Raw genomic sequence first — 27,252 nt, 5'->3', positions numbered from 1 at the left:
CTGTCAGTGGGGGCCCCTCAAGTGGTGACAGGTGCCGGGAGCGCCCCCCCCCCCCCCCGCACGCTGCCCGAGAACAGCCCTGACCTGGCGCCCACCTTGTGAGACTCTCTCCCAGCCGATGTGTGTGATCAGGACATCAGGACACACATACACAGCCCCCAGACGAAAGGCGGGGCTCTGCTCCCCAGAGGGGCGGGGGTGGGCTTGTGGCGCTGGGCAGTGGGGAAACCCACCCTCATTGTAGTAGGTTAAATATTGTCACATTGCCTGTTTGTAGACAAAAGGGGTAGAATGTTGGCAATTTCCAACGATTCAATGTAATGCCTGTTGTTTAGCGGTTTACTTAGTGTGTCTCTGGCGGTTGCCCTTCCCACCTCCCTCTCTTCCTTTCTTCCTCCCTTCCTTTTCTCCTTGCTGGGGACACAAAGTTGATAAAGAAATCTACTACCTTTGGGAAACACTGTATACCTGGAAAAAACAAGCTGTAGCCTCCTAGTTACGATACAATGTAACAAGTGCTACGGTAAAAGTGAGTGCTAAGAATTATCAACTGAATAAAAAAGCGCACGATGTGAGAGCTGTGAGTTCAGTTTTGTTCGGGGACTCACGGAGGACTCCAGCCCGGGAGACAGGCTCTCCGTAGCTCTGAAGGGGGGAGTCAGCGTGTCTGTGATTTGGAGAAGGGGGGCTGCACTCAGGCACACCTCTCGGTAAGGGGCTGCTCGTCACCAGGAGCGGATGCTTCCAACGATGACTTTAGTGCTTTTCTGGGTATGAGAAGATGCACGAAATTGGGCTCATCAAGTGTGAAACTATAGAACTCTCTGGAGGCCTGTTCTGCCAGTTTCTCACAAAGCACAGAGAGCCCCATTCCTCGTCGCTCTGACCTCGTTTCAGCGGGTGTCGAAGGTCCGCGACACAGTGTCAGTGACTTCATTCTTGTGGAACTGGGTGGTGAGTGGCCTCCTCTAGCTGGCAGAGTTTCCTGGGGCCATCAGAGGGGCCCGGCTGAGACGGAGGACGGAGGGCTACCGGGTGCAGAGGGGTGCTGAGCGCGTGGGGCTGCGTGGGCTTGGACGGGCACTTGGCGGGGTGTGGGAAGGGGCTTGGGCCAGATCAGTAGAGGACGAGGTGGGACTGGGTCAGGGATTGTCCTGCGATCCTCCCGATAATACGGGGTGCCGGCAGCTCAAGAGCAGCGTCCAGGCCCCTGTCGGACACCTGGCCTCACTGCTTCTCGGTGGGTGAGTGACTTGGCTTTTCCCGGAATGGGCCCCACAGCAATACCCACTTCCTGGACGGTGTTGCAAAGGCTAAATGTGAGATTGCGTCCGTCAGGCACCGCAGGAACCGGAACCGGCCTTGATGACGTCAGCTGTTATCATTCTCTGCATGACGACACCGCTGGTGGAGATATTTTGAAGGGCCCACGACTAGAAGTGGGCTGGGCTGGGTCTGCAGGTCTCACTGGCCTCCTTCTGGAACCAGGCTTCTCGCACGGACTCAGACGCTGGGCTCCACGGCCCTTTCCTCCTCTGGGTCTTGGTTTCCTTTCTTAACACAGTGGAATCTCCTCTGCTGATCGTTTTATTTAAACAAACAGCCCTCAGCTCCCCCTCCTCTGAGTCCTCCAAACCCCCGCCTGTGGCCCTCCACGTGCTGCTCTGACATCCTAGCGTTTTTGAATTCGTGTTCGACACCAGAATTATTATTTCACCCTCTGTATTTATGGCAGGCTTCTTTTAAAACGCTTCTGTTCCCTGGCTTACTAAACTGGATTTAAGTTCCATTTAGGAGACGGCAGTGTGGCACAGGAAAAAGAAGCAATGGGATTAGAAAGCTCGGGGACAAATCCAGCCCTGCCCCTTCCAGCTGGGAGACGCTGCCCCTCAGTCACCTCGTGGGTAAACCGGCAGCAGGAACCTTGGTGCAGTGGGGAGTGTCACTTGCCATCATAAGCCGTCAGTCCCAAGGCAGGAGTGACGTGTTACTGGGATCAGATGCCAGAAACTGGGTCAAGGTTAGCTCTGGGTCGTCAGTGCCTTTTCTAGTGACCTGTGGAGCCGGCCTCCACACCCGAGGGCTACGGCTAAGAATTGCAGGGCCTGTGGGAGGACCAGGCCCGACGCTGAGATGCTGGGCTGAGAGCCGAGCTGCCCAGCATCCTGTGAGACGCTCAGCCTCCTGCCGTCGAAACCTCTGGATTTTCTGCAGCCAGCGTCCGACAGAATTGAAACAGCAGCTGCTCACTGAGCGCCGGGCCCTTCCAAGGTCACTTTCACACCTTCCAGCAGCTTGCACTGTAGGAGTTTATCCCCACTGTACAGGGCGAGGGGCAGAAGCTTGAAAGGGTCTGTGAGCACCTCGCATCAGAGCATGGAGGCAGGTGGAGGGACTCGGGGCCGCACGGGTGGGTCCAGCTCCAAGGCTGTGCTCCTTCACCCTGCAGAGGGCAGCCATGCCCCTGCTTCAGGGACCTCTCGGCCCCATCCAGAGCTGGGCCTGGAAACGCACCGGGACCACAGCTGGGGCGGGAGCCCCGCCCCCACCCCCCACCCCGCTCTGAGGAGGGCCTGAAACCGAGCCCAGCCTCCTCGGTCCAGAGATGCTCCAGCTGAGCTCCGCACCTCCCAGAAGGCAGGGATGGCTCCCCTGGGTCTCAGCACCCGGCATGAGGCTCAGCGCCCACCCCTCCCCCAAGCTGCGCCCCGCCCCCTCTGGCAGATTCCCCCTGCCCCGCCCCCCAGCAGCAGGATCCCAAGTCTGAAGGGAACTGGCCAAGAGAAGCTAGGCGTGCGGCAGACGGCGCCCTGGCCAGTGCCCCCAGGCGACAGAAGGTGGCCCGCCAGCCCCTCTGGCCACCGGCTCTGTCGGACGGCCCTGTTGACAGGAGGGGCCTGCCTGCTCCCCGCAAGGCCCCCGGCCCTCAGCCTTCCACACCCGTGTTCCTTTTATACTTTACCTGAGTGGCCTGGGGGCCCTCTATGGAGAAACCCAGCGATTATTTGAAGGGGAGCCGGGGAGAGGCAAGATTTTGTACATTCTGACAAATTAGAACGTCCTGCATGTTGCAGAGGAAACTGCCTGAACTTTCGGAAGGGGTGAGAGCTGGAAGGTTCCTCAGAGCCCGTGTGCACGTGTACACCTGTCACGTGGGCTCGGAGGCCCGGCACAGACGTGCCAAATGGCGCAGGCCTCAGGACTGTGGGGCTGAATCGCGCCTTGGCCCTCCTACCCGCTGCGGGGCCTTGGGCACGTTACCTGTCCTCTCCGTGTCACACTTGGAAAAGGAGGAGGATACTTCCTCGGTGTCAAGAGGATTAAATAATTAATCTATGCAGAAGGCTTGGAGCAGGACCTGCTGTACTGTTGGTATTCTGTACAGGTTAGGTATTGATATAAGATGCTCCGGTCCCGCTTGTAAATGGAAACATCCTTCTGTAGACCTTTGCAGCGTACGAAGCCCTTTCACGTGTGCCCCAGGTTATTTAGTTTTTCAGCCACGCTGCGAGGGGGATTATTTCAGCTCCCCGCCAAGAGGAGGCATTGGAGGGGACAGTTGGAGCGGCTGGCTGGGTGGGGCTGAAACTGAGGAGTCAGCCTGCACCCCTGGAGGCCGATTCCTGCCCCGCCTCCCCGGGCACTGGGCAGTGAGGGCGCGAGGCTGCAGCCCTGAGCAGGTGGCCCTGGGCGGGCGGGCTGTCAGCCAGGGCAGGGCCACACTTCTCAGCACTTCCCTGCATTGATCTGACAGTGATTGAGCCACTCGTCTGTGTTGAAAAGTGCTCAGCTCTGGGGTTAAGGGCCAGCCTGGTGGACCTGCTCCTGCTTTCGTGGAACTTGGCCTCAGTCCGGTGTAAAATAAACGTCACAGAGCAGGGGTGACCCCGGCCGCGATGGGGAAACACGTGTCCCGTCGCTGGGCCACCTAGAGCGTCTGGGGGCGTCGGGGGATGCATTCTGCGGGAAGTATTAGAGAAGCTGAGATGTGGAAGATGATGGCCAAGGGGTCCGTGGGGTTGAGGGTTCGCGCAGTTTCTCCCCAGAACGGCATGTAGTGCTTAGAGGGGCGGGCAGCTGCCCCCGGCTGGGCTGCAGGGGGCTGGGAGGGCAAGCACCCTGGCGTGAGGGCCAAGGCCGGGTCGGAGCTGCCTGCAGCCCAGGCAAGGGTTCTGCACCATATTCTGACGCTTTGGGGGCCTTTAAGGGTTTTACGTTGGGGGATAAGACAGCAGGTTTCTCTGTTTAGAAGGGTCAGGGTCAGGCTGGGAGGGAGGGGGGTGGTGCTGGGAGGCTGTTCCGAGGCACAATAGACAAGGCATGAAACGAGGACTGAGTGTCAGGAAAGTCACACGCGGAGGGGACAGGTTTGAGAAGTACTTGGAGGGGGAGTCCACAGGGCACAGTGGGGGAAGGTAGGAGTCCAGACAACACTCAGACTCCCGGGTTGAACAGGGGGTAGGGCCCTGAGGTCAGCAGGCTGCGGGGACGGGTGAGGAGGTCGACTTTGGACACGATGTGCTTTGGGCACGAGTGGGACATCCGCAGAGCTGACAAGGAGCGGCACAGGATCGACGCCTAGAGGAGATGGGCCGGCCGCGCGGTGCGGACTGTCAGCCCTGTGTTAGGAGAGTGATGGGAGCGTCTGGGGGACTGAGCCAGCGGGAAACAAGGATGCAGGACACAGAACCCTGAGGACGCCCCTCCCCGGAGAGGTGGCTGGCCTGGGGACAGGTGACAGGGAGGCTGCAGGAGGGAGACGGGAAAGGGGAGGTAACTCTGGAGAGCCAAGGCCACGGGCCTTGCAGGAAGGAGGGAGAGGTGACAGCACCTCACAAGGGCTAGAAACTGGGTGAGCTCGGGCTCCCAGGGTCTCAGAGCAGGGGTGGGGCCGAAGGCGGCCCGCCTGGCACCAGGCAAGCGCAGGGGAGGGGAGCCGGCCCGGGTGAGAGGCGTGGTCCTCAGGAATGAACTAACCAGGTGGCAGGGGAGAGACAGGTAGACAGGTGAGAGACAGCAGGTAGCTGGACGGCAGGGGATGGCCAGGACGGACGTGCAGATGGAGGAGGGCAGTGAGGAGGGGCGGACGGTGGCTGGGCTGGCCGAGGGTCGGCTGCAGGAGAGCGGGCTCCTGCTGGGTCGGGGGGCCGGGCGGGGAGCGAGGGGCACAGCGGGCTGTCCGTCAGGCTGGTGAAGGAGCTGTGGGAGGGATCTTCTGGGGGCATCTCTGTGCAGGAGGGAACAAAGCCTTGCTGAGGGTGGAGTGGGGGCGGGTCCCTGGTGCTGAGGTTTGAGGAGGAGACGAGTGGAAATGGCTCCTCTGACGGGGACCCCGGGTCTGCAGGGCACCGGGGGCGTCATCCCCCTGCCCCGTGCGGCTCCCAGTCTGGGCGGCGGGGTTGCCAGGAGGTGCACGGGAGGCCAGTGGGAGAGCTGACGGCGGGGGAAGCGTCTGCCCGGGGAGGAGGGGAGGGCCCTGGTGGGACCCCAGTGCTAATTCTGCCCCTGGCTGGCTGTGTGACACAGGCACGAGAGCCACCTCTCTGGGCCTCCAGTGTGGCATCTTCAACGTGGTCTCTCCCGCTGCTGGAGAACGAGCGGGTACCGTGTGCGACGGTGCTCTGGGGCTAGGATGTGTCTGCAGCCGGCACGCAGGAGGGAGTGGGGGCCACAGCCCGTGCTTCGTCCTGTTACACACTGCTCCTCGGTGGGTGCGGGAGGGGAGGGGGCACTGCGGGCCCTGCTCCCCCAGGCGGAGAGCAGGGCCCCCCCGAGACTCTGGGGCCGGGCGGGCCGTGGACTCTGGCCAGGACAGTGGGGAAGGGTGGCTGCAGGGGACCTGCCCGGGGGGCTGCCCAGCGACGTCCAGGAGCACCGCCTCCTCCACGGTGGCCCCTCTGCTCCTGCAGAAGGATGATGCAGAGGGGCCTCCGTGGAACGGCGGGGGTGTGTGTGTGCGGAGGGTGTAGAAGGGCCCCCAAAGGAGACGAGCAGAGACAGGTGCCCTGTTGCGGGCCTGGAGACTTTAATGTCCTGCTGGCACTGACCAGGCCTCTTTGAATGACCCCAGAAGCTCCATCCCATCACGCCTCTTGCTGGTGAGGAGAAGGGCCTGTCCATCTACCTCCTGACCTTGTGGGTGGTTCCCGTCTGTTTGTCCGTCTAGCTGCTGAGACGGGGGGGCTGCCGTGCTGGGCCAACCCTCCCGCGCCAGCCCCCCACCCTTGGCCATGCCGGCTCTAAGCCCAGGCTGATGCCGTGGCCTTCACAGCCTGCGGGGAATGAGGGTCTCCTGGGAGCCCTGATGCTGGTTGAGGCTTCCCAGGGAGGACCCGAGGCTCCAACGCGCCCGGGCACTGGCCACACCCTCCAGGGTCTCTCGTCCCTTCAGAAGCTCCTTGGCTGCCACCTCCACTTCCTGCAGTTCCATCTGGCAGGCTTCCACCAGGGTGTGGCCCGTTGCCATGACTAACTTAGCGTCAGCCGCCAACGTGTCCAGGCCCCCTCGAACCAGAGCCTGCAGACGCAAGCGGTGGCCGGGTGGGTCTTCCCACGGAGCCTCAGCCCCTCTCCACCCCGGGCCATTGCAGGGCCACCCCGGGATGCAGTCCAGTGCCTTCCTAGCCCCCCTCACCTCTCGGATCAGCAGGGCCATGGCTGGGGCCGGGCACCCGGGGGTACCATCCTTGGGGGGTGCTTCCTCAGGCACCAGAGACTGTGTCCCCACAAGCTGTTCCGGGTGCACAGAAGCAAAGACCCCTCAGGAATGCCGGAGCCCACTGGGATCAGGAAGCCCCGGCTCTTCAGACGGAGCCCCAGCCAAGACCCCCAGGAAGGGGGGACCAGGGGTCCCGTCCCTTCTGCTGTTGAATTACCACTGCAAGCTCCCCGGCCTGTGGCCCCATTACCTGGCAGGGGTTGGCAGGTGCCTGAGCTCCGCGTATCGCCCTCCGGGGCAGCTGTCCCTGCAGCCTCTCCCCATGGGACTTGCTGTGGGGTCCTGTGGGCACGGTGGGCCGAGGGCCAGAGGGGCTGCTGACTCCTGCTGGGAGCCCTGGGTGGACAGAGCTCCCCTTGGCTAGTCAGCCCCGCCCTGAGATCCTCGGGGTCCTAGAGGGTGACACATGCCGAGGCCCAGCCCACCCCAGGCCTGGCGGGACTCCCCACTGCCCATCCCCCCAACTCTACGTGCCCTGGTCCCTGTCCCTGTGGGTTTGGGAGGGGATCAGGGCCAGAGCCTGACGAGCTTTGGCCAAGCTAATCTTGTGTTTGTGTGCGTGTGACTGTGCATGTGTGTGTGCGCGTGTGCGTCTGTGTTGGGGAACACAGCAAGCACCCTGGTCTCCTGTGAACTCCAGCCTCCTCGGGCCCCTACTGTCACACACAGCGGTCCAGGACCCACTGAGAGGCTGCCCGGTCATCTGCTGAAAGGCAGAGCTGAGGTGTCAGTGTGTCCAGGGCTGTCTTCAGCCGGGGTGGAGGGGTCCGAGCTTCCTGGTGTGCCAGGGAGGGCCCTTTCACAGTGCACCACCCACCCCCGGCTCCCTCAGTCACCTGGGTGGCCCCCTTCCTCTGCCTGGGTGAGGAGCTGGTTCCCATCGCCACAGGCTCCCAGCCCTCCCGGCCACAGGCTCCCCAACTGGACAGAAGAGCGGCTCCCCAGGCCTTCCTGGGAGAAGGTCAGCCCCTCGGGAGCACAGGAGAGACTGACCCAGGGTCCCCTGGGGCTGGGCGGAGGCTCCTCCTCTGGTGGCAGGCGTCTCTGTCTCCCCTGGGAGCTCCCCTTCAGAGTGGACGCTGAAATGGAAGCACGGCTGATGGGGCTACGGGCTCCTGCCCTCTGTGGTCCCCACACCCTTTCCCTCTGAGTCTAGGCCCATCGCTGTGGAGAGGCCAGCCTCCTCTCCTCCCATCTGCACCCCTTTGCTCTCTGGCCCCTCCCACACCTGCCCAGCTCGGGCCTCACACCCCTGAGGACACTGCGTCTCAACCTCGGGTGCACGTGGATCACCCGGGAGCCCTCACATCTGGTCGCGGGGTGTCCCGCCCAGAGCCCACAGTTCTGGAAGCTTCCTCCATGCCCGTAACCAGTTAGGTCCTGGGCCCTCGGCCTGCTCAGGACCTACTCTTTGACATCGTTTGGTCACAGTCGGATCACATGACACGTTCTCCCGACAAGACTGCAATCCTCTGGGGGCTGGGCCGGGTCTGCACGTCCACAGCACCCAGCACCGCGGTGACCCCACGTGCAGGCGCCCTCCAAGACTTGTGGGCTGAATTTGAGGGGTCTCAGGCCAGAAGGGGGTGCAGGCAGCCCCAGCCTGGGAAGTAGTGGTTCCCCAGGCCTCTGCCCTGTCCCGCCCATTCCTGAGGCAGGGGAACCCAGCCTCTCCAGGCCAAGGAGACGCCCAGTCCCTGGGCCCGCTGTCTAGAATAGAAGCTCTGCTTGGAGCCCAGCCCATAGGCCACGACGGCCGAGACCCTCTCTGCTCATCCTGCTGTTTTTCCTGACACTCATGTAATCACAGATCATATTCAGCCCTGGGTTGGCGACATGGGAACCACCTGGAACCCAAATCCAAGGGCTGAATCTTAATTCTTCAGGTTTCGTAGGATGCGCCCTCTCCTTCTAACCTAACGTGTGCCTTTCCCGGACCCGCCAAGATAACGGAAGAAAAGCACCGCTGGGCGCTGACCGACACCGACCCGAGGCTGCCCCCTGCCGGCTACACACGTCTCTGCCGTCCAGGCCCGGCCTCCTGCGCAGCAAGGCGTGGGCTGGACCCCAAAGGGCGCAAGGCAAGCAAAGCACACCCTCCACGTTTCGGGGTGCCCCCAAAGGCCCGGAGCCCACTAACCATGTCTGCCCAGTCTCACCCCAGCCCCTACGTGCCGGGCTGACGGTTGCCGCCACTACCTGAAAAATGCCGGGCTGTTGCCATGGTTGCTGTTGCCACCGGCGACGTTGGCGTTGGCATTGTTGGCGTTGGCACGGGCAAGGGGGTTGGTGCTTGGATGCTGAGGGAAGTCCTCCAAGAAGACGGGCGACTCCAGCTCCTGCATCTCTATTTCAGTAAACTGGAGGGGTCTCTGGTTGGCCATGTGTGGAGGCAGGGAGTTGGTCCTTTCCAGGAAGCTGTCCACCCGGCCAAACAGGCCTCCAGTCCTCTGGGGGCGAGGAGGACAGGGGACGGACTGAGACCAGGCACCAGGGATGGATGTGCGGGGGCTGTCACCCTGGACGACAGACGGCGCCGGGAACAAGGCCAGAGGAGAACAGGGTGGGCTGTAAGGCCGGAGAAGAGACCATCGCCCTCGGGGCGTTCTCAGTTTGATGGGGTACGCGGGACACCTGTAAGAACTGTACGGGGACCAGACACTGGGACGGGAAATGCAGGGTGTCCGGGAGCCTGGAACCAGGCAGTCTGGAGGACGGGCTCTAGTCCAACCTCCGAAAGTAACTCGCTGAGCGGTACTGGACTCAGATGGTCTCTCTGGGCCACCATTTCCTCATGAATAACCCAGAAGGTTCAGCTGGGTGGTCGTGAGGGACCCTCCAGCTCTAGGAGGGAGGACAGTGAGACAGCTGGGGCATCTGATAACGGGGGCTTCCGATGGATGGACGTTGCCTCAGGCTTGTGGGGAGGGGAGGCCGGGGAGGCTGGGCAGAGGAAGGTGGGTCATTGGTTCAGAGTCCTGGGAGGTGTGGGCGGCGGGTATCCTCAGCTCCCCCCGTTCTGCACAGCGGGGCTTCTGGCCTCCTTTCCGCTCCCTGGCCTGGAACGCGCACACGCTGGCGTGGCCGGGGCCTCACTCACCCGGAATATCCCTTCCTCCATCGCGGCCTCCACCATGGCTCTCTCCAGCTCTTCCTCGGCCGTCAGGTCTCCCGAGATGGTACGGCGGATCTCAGGGGCTGCCTCTTCCTCAAGGGTCCGCAGTCCGGCCTGGGGACACAGAGGGACTCAGCGGCCCCCCCAGGCCAGGAGGGGAGGACGCACTGCTTCTCACGGCCTCCCCGTGTCTAATCCCGGCAACCAGGGCTTCCCTGAAGGCCCAGCTCTGCCCCACCCCCTCCCGCCCATTCGATCCCCCTGGGCTCCTGCTCTGCCGCTGGGCTAATCCTAACCCTGATGGCTCCCAAGGCATCTTCTCTAGGCCTCACAGGGGTCTCATCCCCCGCCCAGGCCTCCAGGCCGGGAAGTCCTCTCCTCAGTACAGTCTTTTAGACAAATGATCTCTTCCGAAGGCACGTGCCAGTTATACCATTTTTTGAGCTGATCAAAGTTCATATCACCAGCAACGGGACAAAGCAAGATTGGTGTCACCTGACAGTCTGCAGTGACAACGCAGCATCACTTCTGGGACATTGCTGTCCAAGATGCAAGCCCTCAGTCTGTCACAAGGCAACACTGCACAAACCCAGACCGAGGGAGGCGCTGGCTGGGAATCTTCAAAGTGTCAAGGTCATTTCAAGGAAAGACTGAGGGACTACAGACTAAAGAGATATGACAGCTAAACGCACTGTGTGATTCTGGATCCGATCCTTTTGCCATAAAGGACATTATTGGGACCACTGGTGCAACTTGCACGGGGCCTGAGGATTCCATGGGAATCATGCATCAGTTTCCTGATTTTGGTGGCCACATCGTGGTTATGTAGGAGGGTTATGGAGGAGAATGCCTTTGTTGGCAGGAAATACACACTGACCTGTTCTGGGTTGATGGGAATGACCCTCAAACGGTTCAGAAAGAAAAAATTTTTTTGTATCATACGTGCAACTTTTAAAATTGTGAGATTGTTTCAAAGTAAAAATTGAGGTACGTTTGTGAACGCACAGCCCGAATACGTGAATATTTTTTGAATGTATCCTTTATGTGCGATATACTTAACATAAAAAACTGAAATTAAAAACAGGCAAGATAGCCCAAAGTTCTAGGTTTCTGTGCGCACCCAATGGGTCATTTCAAGCGCCTCCCCTCCCCCGGGAAACCTGTTCTCTTTGGGGACCACTGCTCTCATCTAACCCAAATCTCTCCCTTGTGTTCAGGGGATAGGACCATGGTTTTGGGTCGTATCATGCAGGGCTGGAAGGGCTCCTGGTTCTTCCCTTGAGGTCGAAGCATCTTCCATCCAGAGCTGTCATCTCTCCCCCTACTCATCCTGGCTCCGTCCTGCCCTGTCTGCCTCCACCGCTGCCCCCAAGGACACAGAGAGGGAGCTGGAGTCTCGAGAGCATCTCAGCAGCGGAGCTCCCTGGTGCTCGGGATGGGCTTACCTGGATCTGCACGGTGTCCTTCTTGGGCCGGTACCCATAATATTCCTCCTGGCGCCTCATGAACTTCCGGAAGTGCTCCTGGATGAGAAATGTGGCGTAGAACTTCCCCACCGTCACCTCGTCATCTGCAGGGGGGGCAACAGGGGCCGGTGGGCATCTGAGGCTGGGGTCAGCATAGCCGGGTCCAGGTGCCCCTTGCGCCCCCCTCCTCTGCTTGCCGATGTGACCCCGATGGCTGCCATGGGGTCCACCCAAGGCATTCACGGAGGGCCAGGCTGCTCTCCGACTCCTGCAGGGCTCCCTGGAAGCGACCTTCTCCCCTGCCCTCGGCCGCCTCTGCTCCCTGGTCTCCCAAAGCGGCGCCCACCTCCTATGGGCGGGATGACCTGGTCCAGCAGCTTCATGCTGGTCCTCTTCCAGATCTTCTTGATGATGGCCCGCAGCTCCTCGTTGGCCTGTTCGAAGTTACCTGGGGGCAAGGGACAGGCCAAGCCAACCGCACTTGACAAAGCCACCTAGCACTCCCCGAACCTCTCGCTCAGCAAACGTGGGCTGGGTTTTCCCTCGTGGCGGCTGCTTTGTGGGGAGGGCATCGCTGTTCCCCCGGGGCCGCCCGACCCTCGGGTCACATACGCACTCCCCACAGGCCTCGGCTTCCAGCACCTGGAGTGGCTGATTGGAGAGGCTGTCGCCCCCCATCCTCCCCTCCGCCCGCGCAGCAGCCTTCCATCCCCCACACCCCGTGGTCTGTCCCGCCTCCTCCAGGCAGCCGTCCTGCTCCTCTGCTTCATGCCTGCGAAGGCCCTGCTCACCTGCGCGGTAGCTCTGATGCCGCTGGGTCCCTGCGTGAGGGACACCCCCATCTCCTCCCAACTCCCATCCCGTCTGTCCTCCCGGCAGGGAGGCCTGCAGGTTCAGTGGGGCCCCGTGCGCACCCAGCAGCAGTCCAGCGGACCCCGGGGGGCCCCACCCCCGTGCTCACCCCGCCAATCCCTGGCCCACCCGCATCAGACCCGGCTGTGTGGGAACAGAGCCTTGGTGACCTTTGCCCTGCAGAATTTGGGGGCTCCCGCTGTGCCCTGAGGGGCATGAGAACGTTGTGGCCGTGGCCTGGGTCCTCCCTCTGCTTCTCCCCGTGACTCTTGATTCCGACCTTTAGCTCAGATTCTGGTAGAATCCGCTAGAAAACTCAGCCCCTGAGAGGAGGGGACTGCCCGCACCTTCCGTCTTGATCTTGAGCGCCGTGCGGACCAGGGCGAAGAGAGTGGCATTGAAGGTGACCGTGCCGTCGCTGTTCAGGGGCATGTTCATGCCCACCAGCCGCTGTGCAGAGAGGGGGCTCACTGCCAGGCCGGGACCACTGAGCCAGGGGGCCATCCTCACCCGGGCTGGGGGCCGGCAGGGGAGGGGACCGGGCGCTACGCCCTCCGTGACGGAGGGGAGGATGAATTGGAGACACTGTTGAGAGTTTAGGTCCCAGGCGTGTGGGGACCCAGGAGACGACTGCTCTGCAATGACTCACCCAGTCGGGCCCTCGCCAGTGTCCCTGCCCCAGGGCCAGGTGGGGGACAGCCCTCGCTGGCAGCTCTGGTTACCTTACATGCTACCCGGTGTGGGCAGAACTTCCCAAAGCCCAGAGGGGGCTGGATCCTCCTCAGCAGGGTCACCACGTCCAGGTGTTTGATTCTGCCCCTGCGGTAGGACACCAGACCTGTGCACCTGGCAGCCCCACCCAGACCTCCCTTCCGGCTCAGAGAACGGCCGAGGGCGGGGGAGCCAGGAGCCAGGGGGACGCTTCCTGATTTCCAGCCGTGCTTAGGGAGTGGAAGCTGAGTGTCCATTTTAAAGAAGAAACGATGTTTGAATTCACTGTTGCCCACCACCAGGAATGGGCTCTCTTTTTTGGGGGGTGGTAAGAGGCCAGAATCCCCTCAGATATGGGATCTCCGGGCTGGAATCTGGACCTCATTTCTCCCATGGTGGAGCCTTCGCTGGGTTTTAGTCAAGCTGCCTGGGGGCTCTTGGGATGTATTAACAGAAGTAGAGTGTATGGATCAAGGGAGGTGGAAGCTCACTTCCAGGGGCTGGTACGGAGCTGGAGACCGTGTCATAGGTTGAGAGATTAAGTGAGATAATGCACGTTGTGCTTGGCACAGCACCTGACACCTGGGAAACAGTCATCGAATGTGAGCTCATTACCTTAGAAAGAAGGTAAGGCAGCTGTGCTTCCCAGCGTTAAAGTGCACCCGAATGCCCCGAGGGCCAGGTTAACAGCAATGCAGATTCTGATTCCGTCATTCTGGGGTGAGGCCGGGGAGGTGGGGGCGGGGTGGGCTCTGCATCTTTATAGAGCTCAGCTTCTTGGTCAGTGGACCACACTCTGAGTAGCCGGGGCCTAAACTGCCTGGGGAGGTAGTGAGTTCCCTGCTCCTAGAAGCATCCAAGCGAAGCTGGATGACCATCTCCCAATAAAGGCGAGGGGGCTTCTGCCCTGGGAGGCTGTAGGATCCCTCCCAACCCTGAGGAACTCCAAGTCTCTGTTTCAGGCCCTCGGATAATAAAGGGAGGGGTAGCCCTCTCCTCGTCGTTAGACTGGAGAGTGACTCGCTGTCGGACTCCAGGACGGGGTCTAGACCAGAGGAGTGGATGGTTGAGGGAGGGCCCAGCACAGAGCCTGCAGGAGGGACTCACTTAGCCTCTGGGTCATACTCTGCCCAGATGGCCTTGAATTCGTCCAGGTGATGAGGGCCCAGGATGGACCAGTCCCGTGTGAGGTAGTCAAAGTTGTCCATGATGACAGCCACAAAGAGGTTGATGATCTGCAGGAGGAGAACCGTGGGTTCCCTGCTCGGAAAGGCAGGTGGCACAGGGGGCGGGGCGAATGGGGGCATCCACGGGGTCTGGGGTCCGTAGCTTCTCCTGCCTGGGCCCTGCCTCCGAGCCCTTCTGGTGACTACATCCCGCACACGAGCAGCCTGTGTCACTGCTCCGGCCCACGCGGTGTCCACTGCCGGGGCTCCTGGGGTTCATCCTTAAAAATCCCAACCTCAGCCTCTCGTCTGCCCCCCAGAGGGACGCTGGTCTCCCCCTGTGCCGCTCTTGTCTGTCCTGTATTGTTGGGTGTCCCTTTGAAATGCAAGGTGGCACTCAGTGAGCGCCTTCAGGGCTAAGGCTGTGTCCTGTTTGCCTTTCTGTCCCCTGCACTGAGCCCAGGGAACGTTAGACGCTCAAGCAAGCGCCTTAGTGAACATAGAAAAGAAAAAGAGTGAAGAGCGAGGGCCTGGGGCTGGGGGGCTCTTTGTCTCCCGCGAGTGCAGACAGCAGCCCTGGAGCCTCAAAGCCACCTGTGCTCTGTTTCCGAGCCCACTGCTACCTCCTTCGGGACCTCGTTTCAGGAGTCTCAGCCTCCTCACTGGGGGGCAACCGCCTATTCCAGGGAAGAGAGAGGGGCGAACGGCTTTACTCTGTTTTAGGGTAGAACCTCACTAAATTCTTTTGACTACCAATCGCTAACGACAACAGCAAAAAAGGGCCAAGCTCTCAGCAACTCCTCTGGAGCAGGCAAACGCACTCGGAAAACTCAGCCACGCCCAGGATGACCAGAACAGGGACACCCTAGCCAGAGTCCCGTCTCCTGAGTCCCTGGAGAGACAGAGGCGACGGGAGGCGGCGGGGGGGGGGGGGGGTGTCACCCTGCCTCAGTGCCTGTCCCTGCAGCCCGGCCGCCCCGCCCTCGGGCCTCACCAGGAAGGCACAGAGCATATAGAAGCTGATGAAGTAGTAGTAGGCGAAGTCGGTGCCACAGGTGCGCTCCTCCCCCGGGGCGTAGTCCGACTCGGGGTCGCACAGCTGGCCGTAGCTGCAGGCCAGCAGGATCTCCTGCCACGCCTCACCCGTGGCACACCTGGAAGGCAGGGCGCCGTGCGCCTCTCACTCTGGGCAGCGGCGGAGAGCAGGGCGTCGGGGGGAGCAGGCTGGGCGCCCCTGAGGACCCCGGGTTCACGTGCTGCCCAGTGTGAGCCAGGCCCCACTGCCCCCTGTGCTGCGTGCGGTCCCCCCCAACTCTACCCCTCGTGGGGCACCACAGGCAGGAACTGAACAAAGAAAGGGGGCTTCTCGGACAGAGGGGCAAAATCAATCCAGGATTCAAGTCACCGCTGGGGCAGCAAGAGAGCAAGAGAGCTGACCCGGGGTCGGCGAGGCCTCCCCCTCCCCGCAAGGGACATTCGAGCTCCATCGCCCGCCTCAGTGCAATGAGGGTGGGGCGATCTGCGGGACCCCACTCAGGACTGGCTGCCTCCTTTTCGACCCCCAGGGCACAGCAAAGACGAGGGCCACTCGCGCAAAAACGATTTAAACAGCGGCTCTGGCTGTACGGGGTGAGCATCTGAAAAGGACAGCAGAGCCTTGGCGCTCCGGCGCGCTGGGCCCACACGCATGAAGCCAGCCTGCCCGCGGACTAGGGGAGGGGTGGGGACAGCTGGGGCCTCTTGCCTGAAGAGCAGAAGCACGGCCTGGGGGAAGGTCTGGAAGTTGTTGTTCCGGTTGATCTGGGTCCCGTCCACCAGGGCAATCTTCCCGAGCATCTGCAGACCAGGAAGCACGCGACGGTGACACCAGCATAGGTCTCCCCCGGCCCATCTCCCACTGCCCCCTACTTCCTCCAAATCCCCTCCACTTCAGGCCCTGTCAGACCTGAAGCCAGACGAACTGGGCTGCAGTTGGCCCTCGAGCATCGCAGGGGTATAACTTTACAGTCAGCCCTTGGGCCCTCCGTATCCACGGATTCAAACAACCGCGTGGTACCGTGGCACCACGGTACATATTTACCAAAAAAATCGCATATACGTGGACACGCGCAGTTGAAACCTGTGTTGTTCAAGGGTCACTCGTATCATCAAGGTTGGGTGAAGTTCTTCTCCTCAAGCCAAAGAAATCTGGGGGGGTGGGCCAGTTGCCCTAACCAAAAGCTAGTCAGGGACTCAATGTGGGGAGCAGGGTGCTCCAGGAGATTGTAGGCCGAGACCACCCGAACCTCTGACGGGGCCCTGGAGAGCAATCTGGCCCTTGTCCGTCTGCCCACAGAGCCTCCCCCGCCTCCATGCCCCGCGCTGCTTCTGCCTGACTATCGCTGCGCAGTCTGGGGACCACCTCCTCCTCTGGCCCTGCAGCTGAGCCCAGGGCTGCCGGGAGGCCAGACGGCGGAAGGGTCCAGCCTGCACGCCGGCCAGAGGCTCCCCTCCCGCCCCTCACCTGCATGCCGATGACGGCGTAGATAAAGAAGAGCATGACGATGAGCAGAGCCACGTAGGGCAGGGCCTGTGGGCGACGAACGGAGGCTCAGGGCGCAGGGCCCCGCCGCCTGCCCCGCAGCCCCGCCCTGCTGGCGTTCACGCTCACCGGGCCCCGCCCCCCGCGGCTGGGTGGGCGGGGCCGCACACCTGGAAGGACTTGATGAAGGTCCAGAGCAGCGTGCGCACGCCGTCGGCGCGGCTCAGCAGCTTGATCAGCCTCAGGACGCGGAACAGGCGGAAGAAGGCGCTGGAGATGCGGGCGCTCTCGTCGGGGTCCTGCGGGGCGCAGCCCCAGGATCAGTCTGGGGCCGGGGCAGGGGGTGAGGGCAGGCAGGCGGGGCGGGGCAGAGTGTGCGTACGAGTCGTGCTGGGGGGACTCCCAGCCCGCCCCGCGGCCCCTGCTGAGCACTCGTGCTGGCCCTCGGGGGCCTGCAACGCTGGCGGTGACGCGGGCTGGGCGCCAAGCAGTGCGCGGAGTGGACGGCGATTCTGCCCCCGGGGCAGCGATTCTGCCCCCGGCTCTCCTGGGGCTCCTGCCTCATCCCACCTCCTCCCCGAGCTGCCGCTCAGCCGAGGACCCTGGCAGCTCTCCCGCCCCTCCCCTAGTGTCCACCCAGTGCAAAGTCTCCCAGAAGCTCAGCTGCTCTGCGGCCATCAATTCAGTGGCCACACCCTGCCCCGCACAGGGCTATCCCAAGCCGGGAGGCCTCTGCCCACGTGCCAGCCTTAGACACTGGATGACTCCGGCCAGGGAGAGCCCCCTGCCCGGCGTCCCGTGTCCCCACAGGCTTGGTGCTGGTGACCTGTCGCTAAGGTTCTGTATCAGCCAGTTCCCTCTGGATGTTCCCATCAGCACAGAGGCCCTGTTTCCCAGGGCTCCGAGAAAGCCACTGCATCCATGCACATTCTAGTAGCACAGAGCTCCCCCCCCCCCTGCCGTCCCCACCCGCAGCCTCTGGGGCCTGCCTGGGGCAGGGGGCCCTGAGCGCGTCTGCCCCATGCAGTCCAGCGGCCAGGCCCGAGCATGCACGCTGCAGGGCAGAGCTGGCGGGCGAGCCCTGCAGGCTCATGCAGCCTGGAATTACAACGTTCCCGCAGCTGCCACCCAGGCAATACAGTCCCCCGCTGGAGGCCAGGAAAGTCTGTGGAGAGAGAGAGGAGGGGGTGGGGGGAGGAGAGAGAGGAGGGACACGGTGGGAGGGCGGTGAGGAGAGGCGTCAGAGAGGACAGGCCACATAAGAGTTAAAGAGAGAACGAGGCAGAGAGGCAGGGGGTGAGAGGCCCCTAGTGGCTGCCGGCCAGGGTCGGGCGGGTGAGTGTTGAGGACGGAACTATGGGGACAGTGAGGCCACAGGCTGGGGGCAACGGAGCCAGGAGAGGAGGGGAGACCGAAGACGGGCAGGTCCCTTCTCGCCCCCAAGATGCAACCTGTGTGTCTGGCGTCTGTGGTGCTGGGGCCGCAGGGGGGTGGCACGTGGGAAAGTACCTGCGCTCATGGTCACGAGGGGAGTCACACCCCTGTTTCCTGAGTCCAGGGGTGCTGGCCAGCTCCCTTGTGCTGCTGAGGCCCTTACCGGGGTCCCATCCTCTGTGGCAAAGGCCCTCTGGGGGAGTCTGAGACCCCCCAGCAGATGCATCTCTGCCCACCCCCCCAGCCCCCCACCTGGGAGCAGGACCTAGGCTTCCATCTCAGGGCCAGGCTCTTAAAGGGTGGGCACGGGGTGCGGGGAGCAGCCTTTGTTCCTGTTTACTCTGAGTTCCTCCCTTGGGCCACATCTCAGGAGAAGCCCTGTTTCTGGAGTCCTGGGATGGGGAATCATTGCTTTATCTCCTAATGACTTGTGGGGGGACTGGTTCCCAGTATGCTATTTCCCCACCAAGCAGCATTCTCCGGGGCAACTTTCATCTGGGACACTGGTTCTCAGCCCAGGGTGGGCATCAGAATGCTGGGTCCCCACCCCGGCCGAGTAAGTCAGCTCCTGGGGCCTGGGCCTGGCTTCCGGGTGTAAGTGCACCCCAGGTGACTTCACGTGCAGCCCGGGGTGACAAGCCACGTTCCAGGCCCGCGCGGCCAACATGGTACCACCAGCCACACGTGGCTCTTTGGGTTACAGTGAAAACTACACAGACTTAGAAATTCATCTCCTCAGTTGCACTGGCCACGTTTCAAGCGACCAGTAGACACTTGCGGCTCGTGGCTACTGCACTGGAGAGAGCAGAACCGGGACTGCAGAGAGTGCTAACGGATGCTGCCGCCCTAGTCTGCTCCCTGGTTTATACAACAGGAATATAAATCCATATTTTAATTCAAAGTCTTAACATGACTTCAAGCAAACAGTCCTGGTTAGGGGCATCTGCTGTCCCTAAAAACCAAAAGGTGACCAGCGATGCCCTCGGCCCTCCTGCACCAAAGAAACTGCCCTGATTAACCCCAGACTCCCCGGCACAGACCTCAAAACTCCAAGAAGTAATTTGTCATTTGAGCTGAGACTGCACTGGTGAGAAGTGCTGCTCTCAGACCCTGGGGCCTTTGGGGGGCTATTTCCCAGCAGGTGCCCCGGTTTGCCCAGAAGGCAGCCTGCCCCCCTCGGCCCCACCCCCTCCGGGCCTGCTTGGATATGGGATGCTCTTCCCCACGCCCCTCCTCCCGGCTGCCCCTGGCAGGCACTCTGGGGGCAGGGGGGAGGGGAATGCCTTGTGACTTCAACCTCTGGCTCCAGGATCTGCCCCTCCCTGTCCCCTGCTCCCCTCCTTCACCCGGCAGCCACCTCAGCTTCAGATCCTCAGCGAGGCCACCTGGAGGGCTCCACCTCTGGGATCCTGCCCTCTGGCAGAACCCCCACCCCACCCCGGCCCACGCCCTGCTGCTTTGCATCCCACCCCCAGGCCTCATCCCCTCCGTCTCTCCTGGGCCAGCTCCTGAGCTCACATACTGGCTACTTGTACTGAGACCCAACGAGCCGGCCCTCAAGACCGCAATGATCCTGGTATCTGACCCCTTGTTCCAGGCCTCAGGGCTGCCAAGCATGACTCCAGGGAGAAACTGGGCACTCGCCATCACCCCCATCCCCCCGCCCAGACTCAGACCCCTGCCTCCTGGCAGTGTGGCAGCCCCATCCATGGCTTCCTGCCGTGGGTTCATGACAGCAGCTGTCCCTCAGAGGCAAGTCACACTGTCACACCCACCACCCTCCCTCCCCGAGGACTCTGCCCGCTCCTCAGATGCCCTCGAGGCACCGGCACCCAGCATGGACGCTGCCTGCCCGCCTCCCCTACACCCTGCCCCCTTTCACACTCTGCATTCCTCACGGCTTCTGTCTTACACTCATCTTTTCCCAGGGCTCTGAATTGCATCCTTTCTACCTCCTGTGAGACCCTAACAGTTTCCTCAGCGGTCTCTTCCCTCCTCTGTGCTGGCTCCACCCACAGCCTCCGCCTCCTCAAAATGAACAGGAGAAAATATTTGCAAACGAAGCGACTGACAGAGGATTAATCTCCAAAATACACAGGCAGCTCACGCAGCTCAATAACAGAAAAACAAACAACCCAATCCAAAAATGCGCAGAAGACCTAAACAGACATTTCTCCAGAGAAGATATACAGACTGCCAAGAAACACATGAAAGGATGCTCAACATCACTAATCATTAGAGAAATGTAAATCAAAACCTGACACCGCTCAGAATGGCCATCATCAAAAAATCTACAAACAGTAAATGCTGGAGAGGGTGTGGAGAGAAGGGAACCCTCTTGCACTGCTGGTGGGAATGTAAATTGATACAGCCACTGTGGAGAACAGTATGGAGCTTCCTTAAAAAACTAAAAATAGAGCTACCATACGGCCCAGCAATCCCACTACTGTGCATATACCCTGAGCAAACCATAATTCAAAAAGAGTCATGTACCAAAATGTTCACTGCAGCTCTATTTACAATAGCTAGGACATGGAAGCAACCTAAGTGTCCATCGACAGATGAGTGGATAAAGAAGATGTGGCACATATATACAATGGAATATTACTCAGCCATAAAAAGAAACAAAATTGAGTTATTTGTAGTGAGGTGGATGGACCTCGAGTCTGTCATACAGAGTGAAGTAAGTCAGAAAGAGAGAAAGAAATACCATATGCTAACACATATATATGGAACCTTAAAAAAAAAAAAAGGTTCTGAAGAGCCTAGGGGCAGGACGGGAATAAAGACGCAGACATAGAGAATGGACTTGAGGACACGGAGAGGGGGAAGTATAAGCTGGGACGAAGTGAGAGAGTGGCATGGACATATACACACTACCAGATGTAAAATAGATAGCTAGTGGGAAGCAGTCGCATAGCACAGGGAGATCAGCTCGGGGCTTTGTGACCACCTAGAGGGGTGGGATAGGGAGGGTGGGAAGGAGGGAGACACAAGAGGGAGGGAATATGGGGATATATGTTTACATATACCTGATTCACTTTGGTATAATCACTTTGTTATATAGCAGAAACTAACACACCACTGTGAAGCAATTATACTCCAATAAAGATGTTAAAAAAGAAAAACACTGAAGGGGGTCTGCTGCCCTCTAGTAACCGCCTCCCCCCAGACTCCTGAACTGGCCGCCGTGATTTCCCGGCCCTGCAGCCCCTGCTCCATCCTTGTAACTGGCTGCAGTCCCCCAGTCGCTGTCTGTCACCCCGCAGCTCACGGGTGGCTCTCTGGTCCCAAGCCCCGTGGCTTTGCCAGCTGGAACCCTGTGGAGCCTCAACCCCCCAGCCTTCGGCCACCCGCTCCCTTCCTTGATGGGGCGGCTGCCATGTTCTGGAGTCAGTGACCCTCGGTTCCTGGCCTGCGTTTCCAATGACGCGCGGCTCATCCGCACGCGCACACCAGCACCCAAACCCCAGCACCAGAGCAGAATCGTGGAGGTGGCCCCCCATCCTTCTTCTCCTCGGGATACTGAGTCTCCTCGACGCCTTCCTTCCCGGGGCCCTGGGCGGCACTCACCTCGCCCCGCTGCACCTTCCAGAGCCGCGAGCTTGTCCTTACGTCCACCCCGACTCTCACGGAACCCCTCGTGCTCGGGGGGCGAACTGCCGTCCCCAGATCCAGCCCTCCCCGGGACACAGGGTCTCCTGCCCTCTCACCCAAGGGCTTAGTTCCTGCAGTCGGCCCTGTACTGCCTGATCCTCCCAAGAGCCCAGGATGTGCTCTAATTTCTCCCATTTTCAAGAAAACTCTCCTAGGCTGCACGTTCTCCTCCACCTTCTAAGCCATTTCTCTTCGTAGCAAAAAGAGAGAACTGTCCAGGCTGATAGCCTGCCCTGCCTCTCCTCAGCCCACTCCAGCCGGGCGTTCTTCCCCGAGAGTCCCGTGAGACTGTCGGGCCGGGCTCCCGGGAGGGACACCACCGGGCACGGCCTCCGGACCTTCGCTCTCTAAATACCCTCTTCTCTCCGTGGCTGGTCTCACCCCCTCCCACGACTCTAAATGCCAGTTCCTCCAGTGGTCTCTGATTTAGATCTCCAGCCTGAGCAGCCTCTGCGCGCCAGGGTCATGTCTCCATTCGGATGCCCTGCGAGCGTCCTGAGCTGTCACGCCCCAGGCGGGACTCTTGGTTTCCGCCCCACGCCTGCTCCTCTGGGAGTTGGCACATCACAGCAAATGGAAGCTCCGCTTCTTGGGCAAAATCCTTGTACTCACCGTGGATTCGTTTTCCTCTCACCCTGAATCAAGTTCATCAGCAAATACTATCGGCTCAGTGCTCCAAGCAGCTCCGGTTGCTGGCTACTTCTCCTCTCCTGACCGCCCCCCGCGTGGCCCTTAGTGTCCCCTACAGCTTGCTGTCAGCACAGCAGCCCAAGGGATCCTCTGAGAACTGAGGTCAGACCAGGTGTACACGCCCCCGGGGCTCTCATCTCCCCGCAGCACAGAACCCAGGATCAGAAGCGTGGCTCTCCAGGGCCGACGCGACCCAGCCCCCGCCCTCTCTCTGAGCTCACCTCGCCGCTCACGCCTCACCCAGCCGCCAGCCCTCCCGCTGGTCCTCAGCCGGCCCACGTGCTCCTAGCTCCCTACCCAGGCCTGTGCCCCCCGCCACGCAGCCCACCCTGTGCTCCACGCAGGGCTGTGCTCAGTACCACCGACGCTACCTCCCATTCCCTTCTGTCGAAGGCTCCACCTGCTTGATTTTCTTCATCACACGCGCTGGCCGCACCGGCCACGCGACAGATCACTTGCACTGTCCGTTCACCCCCCACCCCGCCCCGGTGCTCTCGTTCTTTGCTGTCCCTCTAGCCCGTGGGAGGCGCTCAGTATTTGAGGAGTAGAGGAACCACCGCCTCCCACACTGTGCCCCCTGCTTGCAGCCGCCCTCACCTCCCGCCCTTCGCCTCCAGGGTAACGCTTTAGAAGCGTAGCTTCATCCTTCCACGGCCCCGTTCAGAGACCTCCGGCGGCGCCCACGCTGCCGGCTGCACAAGGTCTGCACGCTCGTGTGCTTCTACCAAGCGGACCTCTCCGCGCGCCCCGAACCTTCCGTGCATTCGTCTCCCTCCGGCGCCCTTGCGGCAGCAGCCCTGCCTGTGCCGCGTGCTCCCACCTCCCTTTCCTTCAGGAGCCCCTTCACATGACGTCACCCCCACGGAGCCTGCCCTGACCACGCCACCCAGGGACGACCTCTCTCCTCCACTGTGCCGCTTGCTGTGGGCTGCCTGGCACACTCACTGTGCCTGGAATCTGAGGTGTCTGTCTGCTGTACAGGATTTGTAACCTGGGGTGACGGGCTGCACACGCAGCAGGTACCCCGCAAGGGTCTGTGGCCTCAGCCCCACCCCAGCAATGGCTGTGTCCTCCCGGTACTCACGTCAATCTCACTGAGGATGACGTCGATGATGCTGCCGATGACAATCAGGAAGTCAAACACATTCCAGGGGTCCCCAAAATAGCCCTGGGGGAGGGGCCAGGGGTGAGCTGTGGAGGGGAGGGGCTGGGGTCCCCAAAATAGCCCTGGGGGAGGGGCCCTGGGTGAGCTGTGGAGGGGAGGGGCTGGGGTCCCCAAAATAGCCCTAGGGGGAGGGGTCCAGGGTGAGCTGTGGAGGGGAGGGGCTAGGGTCCCCAAAATAGCCCTGGGGGAGCGGCCCGGGGTGAGCTGTGGAGGGGAGGGGCTCAGAGGCCAGCAGAGTACAGTGGTCCCTGTCGGGGGGATGCAGAACTGCAGGGCCAGGCAGGGCTGGGCCAAGATGCCACTTCCCACGGGTGTTCCAGGGCCCCACCCACTCCCGCTCCCCTCCCCTTGCCTCCCCTCCCTCCAGAGCATAAACTGGTCCAAGGGGAGGGCGGTGTGCCTGGGAACTCAGGATCTGGGGTCCTGGTCCGCACGGGGAAGTCCTTCGTCCCCCGCTTGAAGCCCAGTCCAGTCTGGCCTCGCAGGCAGACCTGACACGGGGGTCGCGGGTGGGGAGTGGACGTGGAACCCAGGACACAGCAGGACGCTCCCTGGCCCAGGGGCTGCTCTTCAGAGGCTTAAGGGAAATGGGGCCACGAGACAGGCTCAAGGAAGGCGGGGCAGGGGCAGCCGCATCTAGTCCTGCCGGCCACTTCTGGCAGCCTGAGCCGCCTGCCGGCCCCGGGCTGAGCAGGCTGGGAGCAGAAATGCCGGAGGTAGGGCGTCCTGTAGGACGGGGTGAGAGGGCTCCATGGGAAGGCCTCATCCTGCCACGGGACTCACCCTGGCCTTGAAGGCCATGAGCTTGAGGACCATCTCCACCGTGAAGATGGTGGTGAAGGCCACGTTGAGGATGTCTGAGATGTGGTCCATCTGCTCCGACTGGTTGTAGTGCTGTGGAGGCACAGGAAGGGGCTGGGGGCCGGCTCTGCCCCTCGGGGAGACACCCCCAGAGCCCTGCTTTCTTCCTCGGGGCCCCTGCCCACCTTCCTTTAACCTCAGAAAAGTAGAGCCCGCTCTGGCAACGTGCAGAATCCTACCAGGTCCACGGCCACGCCCGCTCCCCTCGACGGACCGTGAGGGGAGGCGGAGGGGGCCGACCCCGGTCTTGTGAGCAGGGTTATCCACACACGTCTGTTCCTGGAGGCCAGGAGGGAGGCCCCCCAGCAGGGCTCTGTGAGCGGCTCCCCCGAGCCGTTTGGGCACAGGACCAGGAGGGAAGACCCCTGGTTGGAGGCTGGGACTGCCACCACCTGCAGGTGGCACCTGAGATCACCAGGCTCCCACGCCTGCAAGCTACCCCGGACGCCGAGGCAGCCCCGAGCAACGCCTGCAGCCTCCCCGAGCCTCCCCTGTGACCCTCCTGAAATCGACGTCTTGTGACATTTCCCAGGAATCTCTCAGCCTTATAGAGTCGACACGACCCCACTTCCTCCACAAAACCTTCCCAGGTAGTAGAAGGATCTGGCGTCTCCCCTGCCCCACCCCATCTTGGCAAGACTTCCTGACTCTGCTGCCCAGCTCAGGCCCCCACGTGAGCTGCGGCTCGTGGACCCCTGTCCGCGCTGGGCCCGCTGGCTCCGTGACTCCCTCCCCAGACCCTCCCCACCGGCAACGTGTGGTCGTGGCGTTGCCAGTGGCTGGGGCTCCGGGGCCAGGGAGCCTCGCTGTGTGATCCCGTTTACGCGGGGCGTTAGGGATCAGATGCTTGGTTAAGGCTTGAGAAGGACGCTGCGGAAGTGACGCGTCTGTAAAGTGTGTCATCTCCTCGGAGGCACCCGTCTGTGAGTACTACATCCCCTCTTCTCGGGACCGGAGCTGACGTTGCAGCCTTCTCCCCCATCAGGGCAACAGCAGAAGGAGAACAGAGGAGGCCCTGCGCTTCCCGCACAGCCCCACCCTCCTGCTCAGCCGCCTCCGGGCCCCAGAGCAGCCACAGCCCCGTGTGCGCTCGAATCACGGCCCCGATGAACCGCGGAGGGGCCTGGCCCCTGGGCCGGCGTCCAGGCCACCTCCCTCCCCACGTGGCACCTCAGCACAGTGCCTGGCGCAGAGCAGGTGCCAGGAAGAGTCTACTGGGGGTAGCCAGCCTGGGGCCCCCCTCCCCCTGCCCTGCCCAGGCCCTGGCCCGCTGGGCGCTGGTCTCGGGGGACCTGGTCCCCGGGGGCCTTACCTGCATGCCCAGGCAGATGGTGTTGAGCATGATGAGGGCGAACATTAGGTACTCGAAGTAGGAGGAGGTGACGATGTACCACACCTGGTACTGGCACGGGTTTTTGGGGATGTAGCACTTCAGGGGGCGGGCCTTCAGGGCATACTGCACGCACTGGCGCTGAGACGGGACGCGATGGGCGGGTCAGTGCCCGGGGCCGCCTCCCCCCTCCCACGTCCACGCCCACAGGCTGGAGGGGCCCTGAATTCAGCAGGCCAAGGGCCTCTGCTGGGCTGTCGAGGGGAAGAGTTCCGCTGGGCCGGATTCCCCTGGAACCATCACAGCCCATCTGCAGCACGGCTCTCACCCAGCCCAGGGGCTCTGGGCATCACGACGGGTCCACAGGAGACCCCACCCGACCACCGTGTGCTGCTTCAGGTGGGAGATGGGTCGGAGGTGGGGCTGGGCACCCAATGCAGGGTCTGGGATCACCCCCTGCCCAAGGGCCCTTTCCCTGGCCTGAGCCTCGGCCCGGTGGGCGGGAGGCCTGGAGCAGCGGCCCAGCACCTGGTTCTTGTTCAGTTCGCAGTTCTTGTACTCGGTTTCCCCCTGCTCCTGGAAGGTGACGATGACGAAGCCCACGAAGATGTTCATCATGAAGAAGGCGATGAGGATGATGTAGACGATGAAGAAGACGGCCATCTCCGGGCGCTCGTTGTACACGGGGCCCTTGTCCTCCTCGTGCGAGTCAATGGCTCTGTACAGCAGCCTGGGGTGGGCAGAGGACACAGGGGTGGGTGTTGGGCGGGGCGGGATGTGCTGGCTTCCCCCAGTCACCGGGGCAGAGAGGCCCGCACCGTGCCACCCCTGGTCGGGCTGTCTCCGGAGTGAGCGGTTGGCACCCCAGTCCCGTGCGTGCCCCGCGAGAGCCAGGGTGGCTGCCGAGCCCCCGCGGTGCCTCTGGCCGTGTGGCTGGGCCCCGCCCTCACTCACTCAGGCCACCCCTCGAAGGTGGACACCGTGAAGAGTGACATCATGGCCGAGAGCACGTTGTCGAAGTGGAAGTTGCTGTGCGTCCACTGGCGGGGACGCAGCTCCACCTGCGTGGGGTCCCCATCCTTGTACACATAGTAGTAGCCCCTGAGGCGGGGAGACGCGGTCACCGCACTGTGCTCGCGGGTCCCCCTCCGCGTCCTCTGGGCCCCGGGCGGCGAGTGTGAGGGAGGAGGGCAGGTCTGGACCGGGGACCCCTCCCGAGGTCACTCGAGGAAGGGGCTTCTGTGAGCCTGAGGGGCTCAGCTTCCCAGTGGCCCCTGCGGAAGGGCCACCCTGCCACCCCCCAACCCCGCACACCTGCACTCCTCCTCTGTCATCTTGGACAAGTCATTGCAGCTGAAGAATTTCCCCTGCATCCAGGAGGGAGGGAGGGAGACAGGTTGTCATGGAGACAGGATGGAAAGATGGGGTGGAAGGGAGGAGGGAAGGCAGGGCCTGAGGGCAGCCTAACCGCGGGGGGGCAGGGCCCTGCGATAGTCTGCATCAGGTCACTGTTCCCTCAGCCACCCGCGGGCTCCCCGCCAGGCGGACAGCTGTGAGGCTGGGAGC

The 27,252-nt window shown here is 62.0% G+C and overlaps 1 protein-coding gene across 1 annotated transcript in view; it reads right to left on the bottom strand.

Moving 5' to 3' along the window:
• Positions 1-6,265: 6,265 nt before the first annotated feature.
• The window catches only part of CACNA1S (calcium voltage-gated channel subunit alpha1 S), a gene marked incomplete at both ends in the record, with an annotated part of 59,928 nt that continues 38,941 nt past the window's right edge, over positions 6,266-27,252 (bottom strand). Inside the window, 22 exons of the mRNA XM_082834399.1 lie at positions 6,266-6,517; positions 6,635-6,730; positions 6,909-7,000; positions 7,712-7,797; positions 8,918-9,168; positions 9,819-9,947; positions 11,279-11,403; positions 11,646-11,747; positions 12,499-12,601; positions 12,874-12,970; positions 13,970-14,097; positions 15,023-15,182; positions 15,773-15,864; positions 16,532-16,597; positions 16,720-16,848; positions 17,658-17,714; positions 23,415-23,498; positions 24,279-24,389; positions 25,669-25,827; positions 26,215-26,416; positions 26,641-26,787; positions 27,001-27,053. Coding sequence (XP_082690525.1) covers positions 6,266-6,517; positions 6,635-6,730; positions 6,909-7,000; positions 7,712-7,797; positions 8,918-9,168; positions 9,819-9,947; positions 11,279-11,403; positions 11,646-11,747; positions 12,499-12,601; positions 12,874-12,970; positions 13,970-14,097; positions 15,023-15,182; positions 15,773-15,864; positions 16,532-16,597; positions 16,720-16,848; positions 17,658-17,714; positions 23,415-23,498; positions 24,279-24,389; positions 25,669-25,827; positions 26,215-26,416; positions 26,641-26,787; positions 27,001-27,053 — 2,721 coding nt within the window. The remainder of the gene's footprint in view (positions 6,518-6,634; positions 6,731-6,908; positions 7,001-7,711; positions 7,798-8,917; positions 9,169-9,818; positions 9,948-11,278; positions 11,404-11,645; positions 11,748-12,498; positions 12,602-12,873; positions 12,971-13,969; positions 14,098-15,022; positions 15,183-15,772; positions 15,865-16,531; positions 16,598-16,719; positions 16,849-17,657; positions 17,715-23,414; positions 23,499-24,278; positions 24,390-25,668; positions 25,828-26,214; positions 26,417-26,640; positions 26,788-27,000; positions 27,054-27,252) is intronic.

This window comes from Leucopleurus acutus (assembly GCF_964270905.1).
Source record: "Leucopleurus acutus genome assembly, chromosome: 2".
Classification (NCBI taxonomy): Eukaryota; Metazoa; Chordata; class Mammalia; order Artiodactyla; family Delphinidae; genus Leucopleurus; species Leucopleurus acutus.
Note: the sequence above shows the minus strand (reverse complement) of the source record. Positions and strands in the feature narration are given on the sequence as shown.